Below are 10,882 nucleotides of genomic sequence, written 5' to 3' on the forward strand. Positions count from 1 at the left end.
ATTACCTTGTCTAAAAGAATATAGTTAAAATAAAATTACAAAACCATGATTATATTAATAAAAATATTACAAATGAATCAAGTCCAAAAGAAGAAGGTAGGAATATACATATTAATGAATGTTGACTTAGTTAATAAAAAGTTGATTCATTTACAAAGTCATAAGTTCAACTCATACAACCAACTTTAAAATATATTTGTGGCTCTCTATTCTCTTTTAAACTCACTATTTATTTATTAATAATTAAAAATATAATCATGAGAGAGAGGATGAGATTAAGAGAGAAATCGAGAGTTACGAGATAAACATAAAGAAGATGATCCAATTTGATCTTGTAGTCAAATTCATCTAAGCGTAACGAACAAAAAAATTAAAAAAGATATAAATACATTACGCAGATAATTGTATTGGTGGAAAGAGTAAAATGATTTATTGTTAGAAAATGTAATAAAAGATGAAATAAAGAGAAAACGCGTAAAAAGAAAAGGTAAAAAAATGAATTACACATAATAGAGAAAAATCTTTGTAATAATTAGCAAAATCAGCACATTAATGGAAAAAAGAAGTGACTATTTCAAAGAACGAAATTGTCGCAAACCCAAACCCAATCTCAAAAAAATTGTCGCGAAGATGGAACAAACGATGTTACAAAACATTGTGACTGTGCTTCTTCTCCTTATGCTTCTTCTCATCTTCATTTTCCTTTTCTTTCTCTTCAAACCATGGCGCTTCTTTTTCTCTTCTCGTTTTCGTTCTTTCATCAAGGTATTTAATTATTAATCTTCTTTATTATCTTATAATAATCATGATTTCATTATTAACCTAATCTTGATCTGTTCTTTATTTGATTAGGGTTCTGCTGATGAATTAGAGAGGCCATTAGTTGAAGATAATCAGAATAATATTAATAATAATAATAATGGATTATTATCTAGGGATTATGATCTTGAAGGTGCTTGTTATTATCCTAATGAAGTTAATTTTCGTTCTCCAAGAACACATGGACAAGCTCTTGTTCATAAACCAAGGCTTCATAATGTTCCTGTTTCCAATAATTTTCAACAAGGTGGTGCTGGTGTTGTTGCTGATAGTTTGGTTGTTGATGTAATCACTGAGGATGTTGGTGAAGTTGTTAAGGTTGTTGATCATGCTCCTGTTTTAGCTCAAATTCCAAAGAATGATTTTCGTAATGATACTAGATTGCAGGATTTTGTGGAGAAAGATATCAGCGATCAAAGTAATTTTCTTGAACTCTTTTTATAGTGATTGGTTTTTTTTTTTTTTTTTCTTTGTTGAATTTTGTGTATTTGTATATTGTGTTAATGGGGATAACGTATTGTTGTTTTAGAAGTGCAGGAAGTTTTCTTACTCTCGAGGTTATCAGTGGTCCTTCTCGCGGACAACAATGGTCTGTTCAGTCGACGGAGTCTTCTCGTTTACCGTTGACGTTGGGACGGATTTTCCCTAGTGATTTTTTGATAAAGGATAATGAAGTGTCGGGGAAGCATGCTTTGATCAAGTGGAATTTGGATGTAAACCCTATTTGTTTCTATTAGATTTGTGATTAGATTTTTTTTTTTATACGATGTATTTATGTGTGGTATTCTGAGCTATAATTGTTGTTTAAATTGTGAATTTTCAGACGATGAAATGGGAGCTGGTGGATATGGGTAGCCTGAACGGAACACTGTTGAATTCTAAGTCAATCAATCGTCTGGACACTGAACGTAGGCATTGGGGAGATCCGATGAATCTTGCTAATGGAGATGTTATAACACTTGGAACAACATCGAAAATAATTGTAAGTTTGTGAGTTGTGAATGAACCACCTTATTTGAAGGTGCTGCCTTTTGCTTATGTTTAGATTCTTTTTATTGCCATAGATGATAGATGCAAAGCTTGCTTAAACTCGTATGCATGATACTATCTACGTGAAGATATTGTATGTCGCTTTTACAGGTCAAATGAATTTAAGTTGGTAATTTATAATTGCAGCGTGTTTTGCTTTCCTTTACAATCCAAAATTTGTATTCCATGGAAATATATTTGTCCTGTCCTATTTCATGCATGCAGATGTATAAGAGGGAAAATTTTATTGAATGTGACTATTTCTGTGAGATACATTTAGAATAACTTGTGCATTCAAAATAAGACTTTAGCTAGATCGAATCTGGAATGTAGTTATTTTTGGTTTAAGAATGTTGTTTTTAGCCCCGGAAAAATGTCGATCTTTGACATTTGTCCTTAATTGGATGTTTTTCCTTTTGTAGTTCTTATATTTAACAAAATTGCGCATTTTAATCCCTAAAAGTGATGTGCGTTTAGTCGCTAATGAATTCGATGACTATTAACGAGTGAAATTCAAATAATGACTAATTTTCGAAAGTCACTGTTTAAGGAATTGAAAACTTATTTAAGCCTTGTCTTTTTTCCTTTATCAAATTCAACCTCCTTTCTCTCCCGAGCTGTTATTTGTTGTTCAGTTATAGAAAAAACTCTACATACATATTTCCAAAGTCCAGTGCTGTCAAATACCGGCCATGGCGGATATCGGTGGTGGATTTTCGGAAAGCCAACATGGCCAATTTGTGAAGGATGGCGGCGCCACGTTGTCGTACTCGGATATGGATGTGCCATATGTTAGCTGATATGTCAGATTTTTGGCTTTCCGCCATGGTCCATTGCCATCGATAACATTGCCAAAGTTTGTTTTAATTAAATTTTAATTTGTTAGAATTAAATTACTTACTCTTCCAATAGTTAGAGGTAGGAGGGGACGGAAGAAAACTATTGGCCAATCAAGTGATGTCAATTGCGGATTGCTAAAATTCCGCTGCGCAATAGTGCAGCTATAGCCGCTATATGACAATATTTTGTACTAAATAGCGTATCGCGAAATAGCAACGGTTCGTTGAAATTCTGCTACACTATAGTGATATATTGCAGCTATAGCTGCAATTTATCCTCACCAAGGCCAATTCAGTATAAGGGATTCAACGTTAAAGGGTCTAATCGGTTTATCATTAAATATGATTCATGACAGAGCTTTATGATGTAGATTGATCAATGTAGCCAACCCCACCTAGTTGGAAAGGTTTTGGCGGTGTTTGTTGTTCCTGTAGAGTTAGTTTTATCTGTTTTGCACTGCTCTGTCATTTACATTGACGTCGTATGACGGAGTATGTTGCTGTGGTTATTTTTTATGCTGTTATAGATTTTCTTCTGTTTTTTTCGTAAAAGACATTCCTATTTAGTCTGCCATGTGGTTTAATGTATGACAGGTTCATATCACTTCACAAAATCATCATCACATCCCCTTTGGAGTTGGTATGGCATCAGATCCCATGTCTTTGCGTCGAGGAGGAAAAAAACTTCCTATGGAGGATGTTTGCTACTATCAATGGCCTCTACCTGGACTGGATAAGGTTCGTAATTTATTAATCGCTCTTTTTCAATGAAGATCTCTTCAATTTCTTTATTTCTCAATTTCCAGAGAGAGCTAACCCATTTTTGTGCCTAATTTTCAGTTTGGAATTTTTGGCATTTGTGACGGGCACAGTGGCGATGCGGCTGCCAAATTTGCTAGCAAGTTAGTATTTTCTGCCTTAGGTCAGCCATGTTTGATGGTTGCCATTTTAATGAAACTCATAGATTAATGCTTGCCAGTTCTATACTTTGCTCTATGTTGGTGACTATGAACAGTGGACTTGATGAATATAAATAATTTGATCTAGTCAAAGAGTATTTTGTCAATAGCTGTGGACTGTGAAGGTGGACCTCTTTAATCCATTAATGTGAATATCAGTATTATATCCAAACATCATCTACTGACTGTTCTAAAATTCAAAATAAAAAAATCTACTGACTGTTCTATAATTTGACGTTGCTGTGACAACTTTCTCTCACATCATTTAGTAGCTTAAATGTACTTAGTACGTCAATAGATTTATGATGTTTCAGTAACGTTTATATTATACTATAGTTGATTGAATTATTAAATATGAAGTATACTATTCAATTGACTGTATTGACTTGTCTACTATTAGAATATATAGATGATAATTGATAACTACTAAGATTGTAATTGTGACTTTTACCCTAAACTGAATTACACGATCTCGTAGGATTGGATTCCATATTCCCTAATTTGTTTCCTGATTTGATTAGGATGAGAATTTGGATTCTAATACTATAAACGAGAAAAATCTTCATGGTTTATTTCATTTCGATTCCTCCTTTCCTATCTGAATCCATGTAATTTTGCTGATTTTCATCTGTCATCATTTGCACTTCCAATACTGCTGTCCTGCTTAAAGTGGATTCCATTGTCATTTGTCCAGTGTACGCGGGGACTTACTGCACCTCGTATTTTTTATCTTCACCAAGTTCTATGAAGGAATTGTTTTAAGGTTTTAGACCATCAATATATGTAGATAATAAGGACACAATAAGCCAGGTCAAATACTGAGATTCACCCGCGTATGCTTGCATTTGTTTGAAGTAATTCTTAGCCCCTGATGACAGATGTAACAAACAACATGACTGGTTTTTCTGGTACTCTAGTTTTATTGGGATTATCTACTGTAATAAACACCAGTTGATGCTAACTATAATAGTATATGACATGGTGTCTGGACACGAAGAATTTCGTTACTGGCAATTTGCAAAGAAAACTGGAACCTATAGTAAAAGGAAGTATTTACCAAAAATGCATTCCTTTTATAATTAATCAAATGTTCCATGCATATATTTTTTTCCCATCCGAAGTCATTATTCTCTATCTGCAAAACATTACTAACTTTCTGTAATTATATTTTCAGACTTTTTCCCGAGATAATTTCTAGTATCTTGTCGGATTCATCAAGAAGGGAGAGGGTTTTGTCACTTCGTGATGCTTCTGATATTCTTCGAGATGCATTTTCTCAAACAGAGGCAGGCATAAATAACTCTTATGAGGTACTGTGGATTTGGTTTATCTTGTTTGACTTTTGCGTCTCACTTTGGTCTTGATTAACTTATCCTTATATGCATGAGTTTGTACATTTTGATAACAAATCTATGCAGGGATGTACAGCAACAGTGCTTCTGGTGTGGGCTGACCGTGATGATAATTTCTATGCACAATGTGCAAATGTTGGAGATTCTGAATGCATTATGAGGTATGTTTATCTACCCAGCTGGAATGCTTGAATTCTCTGAATTTTGAATGGTTCGTGGGTGGGCAACATGACTATTGGGCTATCAGAAACAAAATAATATGGTTATGTTGGTTGATGCTAGCTTCTCTTTTCTAGCTATGTTGAGATTCCTGTAGTTCTGGAACTTTCAAAGTGGATAGCATAGCAGAGAAATTTGATGAATGGAGACTCGGTTAGAATTTTCAAGTTGCTGTTGATAGCAATATGTAGTTTTATCTAGTTATAAATTTGTTGGCATTATAGACGGCAGTGGTTATGCTGGCTTAAAATGAATGGAATATTGTGCGTAATTTATGCCTGTATGAAACTCAATGTTAATTATTTTTGTCAGTGTTGACGGGCAACAAATCAAGATGACAGAAGATCACAAGATATCAAGTCATTCTGAAAGACTCAGAATGGAAGGGACAGGTGAACCATTGAAAGATGGGGAAACACGGCTATATGGTATGAAGGAAGAAAAAGTCACTGAAACAAAATTTTCCTGGGCTAGGATCTGGACATGACAACTTGCTGATTGTGGTCCTTGACTTGATGCAGGTATAAATCTTGCAAGGATGCTTGGTGACAAATTCCTAAAACAGCAGGATTCCCGGTTCAGTTCAGAACCTTATATAAGTGAGGCTGTGCATATTCACCAATCAAGCAAGGCTTTTGCTCTTCTGGCTAGGTGATTTTGTTTTTATAAATTTTCCATAGCTAAATGTATATTCTGATTATCATTTTCCACTGTCATCATCTTCAAATAATTTTCCATCAGAAGGAAGGAGTTATTCTAAAGTGAGTTTGTGCGAGTGAGCAAATAAGGGTGTACCCAATTGCGGTGAAAGTCACTAGTTTATTTGTTTGAACATTTGCATTTATCTTTAGACCGTGTTGAATAACTTCGGTATATCTGTTCAATTTTCAGTGATGGGTTATGGGATGTCGTCAGTTCGAAGAAGGCGATTCAGCTAGTGCTTCAGGTATTGTATTAACAAACTGTTTCTGGTTGTTATATTATTTTTTCCTATTTCCGATGAACTTGCTCTAATAGTTTGCTTTCTGAATTGCAAAGGCGAGGGAGCGGTACAATACAGATAGAGAGAATACAGCAGAAAAGATTGCTAGTTTGTTGTTGAGTGAGGCTAGAACAAACAAAACCAAGGATAATACCTCTATAATATTCTTAGATTTTGATAGCTTTGATAGATTATCTTGTAAAGTTGAATCCTAGTATGAGTTAGGAATAGAGTTACAGAAATGGTAGCAATACATCTTTTTTGGTTAGTGGAACTTGTTTCATTTTCTGGTCCTTCTCAAGCTCACTTCATGGAACCGAAAAATAAAACAAATAAAAAAAAACACAGTGCGAATTGCTGAATCGTTTACAATGAAACTATTCCGTTGAAGATACAACGAATGATCGATCATCTTAATGCTATATGGATAATTGAAATTATGCTGAATCTTTAAATTTGTACTGTATCTGTTAAAACTTGAATTATTGTTCATTTTAATTTCATCAGTGAGAGAATTAGTTTGATGGGTAGAGTAGTAGGATAACCAGTGTGGGTATTCATGCCATTTTATTTTTTAATATTATTTATTTGCTAATGGTGATGTATTGTATGAAGAACTTCTATTTTTTAAGATAAACCAAGAGCATGTAAAGGCAACATTTTGCGTTTTATCATCCCAAATATGTTACCTAAAAGCGCAAAAATTAATAGCAACATACTCGTGAAATTAGCTATAACTTGGACATTATTTTCATCTGACATGGGACTTCAAATTGGTAACTCTATTCATCAATGTCTCTGTTGTTCATGTATATACTGAACAAAAAGTACATCAATCATTGCACTTGTATATATAAATTATGTCTTTTTAATATTCAGTGTGCTTTTCCAATATAATTTTCAGTATTCACCAGAGAACACTTTGAGGGTAGTGTTGCTTTGGAGTGGCCTTGTCTACTCAAGCTTCTTTTTTTTTAAAAAAAAAATATTTTTGACAAGTTTTTTATGTTCACTACTTTAATAATGTAGATTTAACTACCTAAAATAAGTTTATTTTGTGAAAATTATTAGTAAAAATACATAAGACAAACTTATCATTTGATATATACATTTATTTGTCTTGTTTTGACATTTTCTGTCTCTATAGTAAGCAGTAACTACGTATAAAACTTTGTCCGCAACAAAAGTTGTTATGGCTTCTCTAAAGAATTAGAACATCAGATCAATTAAATCAATGGGTGAGATTTGGTGTCAATATAATCGTTGACACTTGGTGTTAATGGATCCTAACTCGTATATATATATATATATATATATATATATATATATATATATATATATATCCCCTCGTAATATTTCGGCGAGCTTCGCCACCAACCACATCATTATCAAGATCTCCATCAGGTCCGTCTTAATTTATTATGGTGATATTATTAGACTGAACCTATTCGTTGACTCAAACCAAGAATTTTGCAATTGTGTGAGTTTTAGATGGTATATGACATTTCATCTACAAATAAAAAAGGGACAAAAATGATTCTTTTTTGTTGTTTGAAGATGTCAGGACTCGAACCAAGGACCACAAGATTGAGGAGAGAATCCAGCAACCAAGTGATCTAAGGGAAATTCGCCAAAAATGATCTTTTTTATTTGGTTACACAAAAATGAACTTTTAAATAAGTGGCATTGTTTTATATTATTTTTTTAAGAAATTAAATTAGTCCACTCAAACTATCACTAGAGAGAATCGAACCTGAAAAGAGCACACTTCCAGATCTCAAGTCAATACCATCATACCAATCCAAATGGGTTAGGATTGTTTTATGTTGAACTTCTTCTTCAAAATAGCTAGTGGTTAGAAGACCAACGTCTATATTATGCAATGTTGCTATCAACATAGTCAAGTTTACGAGTACTTTGTAATTTTATCAATATATATATATATATATATATATATATATATATATATATATATATATATATATATATATATATGCTGAAACAGTAAAATGAGCCAAATCAAAATATTTTGCCCTGAAAAGTGGAATTGTTCTCTATATAGAAACTTTGTATTAATGTGAACTTTTTTCGACTAATCATATTAATGTTAATTATTTACTCCTTAAATGGAATTGTTCTCTATATAGAAACTTTCTGAAAAACGCAAACAATAATTTGGTAAAGCAAGGAAACCATTTAGTTTGGGCTCGTTGTTTTCATTCCTCTCATTCTCCCCCTCTTGTTTTTAGCTCTTATGCCAAAACTGCTATGGCAGCCTATGAAGTATTTGGAGTGAAGATAGAGAAGAATCCATCAAAATCTAAACTCATTGAGCTTAGTGTTTCAACTTGGCCTAAGTAATTCCCTTTTTCTCCACACTTTTTTTTTTCTTTCAATTTTTTATATTTCTTGTTTTTATTAGTTTTTTGTTGTATGTTTCTTTAAATTGTAGTTCGGTTCAACTGGTTTTACATTATTTATTTATTTATCTTCCGATTAAATTGGAGTTAGACCAATTGAATCATGACCTAGAAATTTCACCGATTCGATTTTCGGTCATGATTTTAAAACATTTGTTTAGACGCTTCTAGACAATTTGTGTCGTCCTATGCACACTTCTAACAGGGGAGCGAAACGGCTTCACTAACGTTTTACCTCCGATCTGGCTCTCTCCTTCCAATCACTTCCTCCTTCTCCCTCCTTCCACAATTTGTCTATCTATCTCTAAAATTTTAGAGGGAAGATCAAGAGAGAGATAGACATATATTCTTGAAGGAGGTAGAAGGATTGAGTGATTGGAAGGAGAGGATCCAAAGTGGTTCGATCTCATGTTTGGGCTGTTTTGGCCCTAGGGATTAGGATCAATGTAGTTTAATTTCACACTTTCAGCCTCTAGTGGTTTCATGGTGTGTTGTTTCGTTATGTTTCTAAAGGAAAAAAGAAAATAGAGAAACAGCTTTATAATCTTTGTACATGTTTGGATTCTTGGAAACGAACCTTTGTCTCAAAGGAACTCTATACTTCGGATTCAATACATATTCACATCCCTTGTGAAAGTTTGTGATATTAACAACTTTTGTTTTGTTAGAGTTAAAAGAAAATTCTAATGATATTCTGTTCATAACTTTTAATTCTTGATATGAACATATCATTGGATGATATGTTTGATAGTGTTTGTGCAATTCATATCAAGGAACTCTAAAATATCATGAAGGAGACTCACATATACCCTATTGCATCTAGTTTAGAGAAACTGGTTGAAACAGATCAAACCTAAAGAAATATGCTCTTGCACATGCTAAATAACCATAAACAGGTTTGAGGATGACAGTCAATCATACTTCATCATCTTGTCATAGTATATAGTTATTAAACTCTTTTATTTATGTCATGTATCTGCATTTGTTTTTGTAGGTTTATACATTACCTTCCTGATTTTGTTTTCTTTTTAGTGCTTTGATTTGAAACCTGATTGAAACAATTATTGGTTAAATTTTACTTAGCTCTGGACCGAATTTCGGATAAGATCAATGTCCTTTCCCTGAAAATCCGGACAGCTAAGACTCAAAAAATTGTTTCATTCTATCTTAAGTTACACTGACACATGAATTTGAACATTCAACAGGTGGGAAGGTGGTCCATTAAAAATTCCAAGGTCGTTTAAAGAAGAAGAAACAATGTATCTTGTTGAGGGAAAAGTGAAGGTTACTGTTGAAGAGAAAATTGGATCTTTTGAAATTGGAGGTGGTGATTTAGTTGTTTTCCCTAAAGGAATGACCATTACATGGGAAATAACAGAACCTGTGAAGAAGCACTCTAGTTGGAAAAAAGAATGAGCCTATAACAAAGCCTTGTGGCCTAGTTAGTAATTATGCTATGTAGAATTTCATGAAGTTGATTATCGCACACTGTGGCTATATAATTGTTGTAGGGATGCACCTTTAAGCTTTCACTTCCATTAGATTTACACCTTTGATTGGAAGTAATTTGTAGTCAGTATGTTCGTGGTGATTATGGATGTTATGCTAATAGATTCATTTGAATTATGAGTTGGAATTGCTCTATGTTTAGTAGGGATGGCAATAGGATCCAGATCCTATGGGCACCCGCAAAAAATATCCGATGTGGGTAGGGTAAAACCCCGCTTTCATGGGTCCGGGTTTGGGTATGTGTAATTACCCGCAAATTTAAATGGATATGGGCACTGTACTACCAGCCCCGCAACCCGCATATATGTATTTATATAATATGATAAATAATTTATTTATTTTTTGTGTACAATTAATTAATTAATATGTTTAACTATTTAAGCCTAACTCTAAAACAGCTTAATGCAACTTAATAAAAACTTTATTAACAATTTATTATGACTTTAACATGCAACTGCAACTTTTTAACGTATAATTGATGTAAAATATCTATTTTTTCTTTCTATCTAGGGATATTTTTGATGTTTTTTATTTGGCTAAATACTACGATTTATACTATTTTATTAGTTGATTTGAAATTTTTTGGATCATAATTTTATTTCAATTGTGGTGTTTTTTATTTTCTTTTCATGGTTAATGTGCGGGTAATTGATGCGGGTATGGGCACTTAAGTACCCATAGGGTATGGGGAAAGACACTAAAGTTGTTGCCCACGAGGGTACGAACTCGGATACAGGTATTTTTTACAAACGCG

At 33.2% G+C, this 10,882-nt stretch overlaps 2 protein-coding genes across 3 annotated transcripts; both read left to right on the forward strand.

The window, feature by feature from the left end:
* Nucleotides 1-538: 538 nt before the first annotated feature.
* Nucleotides 539-6,714, forward strand: LOC11437914 (protein phosphatase 2C 70). Of its 2 annotated transcripts, XM_003610628.4 has the most exons (12): nt 540-765; nt 853-1,237; nt 1,357-1,532; nt 1,643-1,801; nt 3,282-3,425; nt 3,528-3,589; nt 4,821-4,956; nt 5,065-5,159; nt 5,530-5,645; nt 5,739-5,868; nt 6,109-6,163; nt 6,256-6,714. In XM_003610628.4, exons 1-12 carry the CDS (start codon nt 553-555, stop codon nt 6,412-6,414), a joined length of 1,830 nt encoding a protein of 609 aa, XP_003610676.2. In that variant the 5' UTR covers nt 540-552; the 3' UTR covers nt 6,415-6,714. The 2 variants fall into 2 exon arrangements, with proteins under 2 accessions (XP_039690363.1, XP_003610676.2); XM_039834429.1 differs by lacking the exons at nt 6,109-6,163; nt 6,256-6,714 and adding an exon at nt 5,984-6,106 and having other exon boundaries at nt 539-765; nt 5,739-5,921.
* Nucleotides 6,715-7,478: 764 nt separating this feature from the next.
* Nucleotides 7,479-10,255, forward strand: LOC11437325 (uncharacterized). The gene is made up of 3 exons (XM_003610629.3): nt 7,479-7,492; nt 8,347-8,556; nt 9,825-10,255. The coding sequence occupies exons 1-3, from the start codon at nt 7,479-7,481 to the stop codon at nt 10,033-10,035; spliced, it is 435 nt and encodes a 144-aa protein (XP_003610677.3). The 3' UTR covers nt 10,036-10,255.
* The last annotated feature ends 627 nt before the right edge of the window (nt 10,256-10,882 follow it).

Source organism: Medicago truncatula, chromosome 5 (assembly GCF_003473485.1).
Source record: "Medicago truncatula cultivar Jemalong A17 chromosome 5, MtrunA17r5.0-ANR, whole genome shotgun sequence".
NCBI lineage: Eukaryota > Viridiplantae > Streptophyta > Magnoliopsida > Fabales > Fabaceae > Medicago > Medicago truncatula.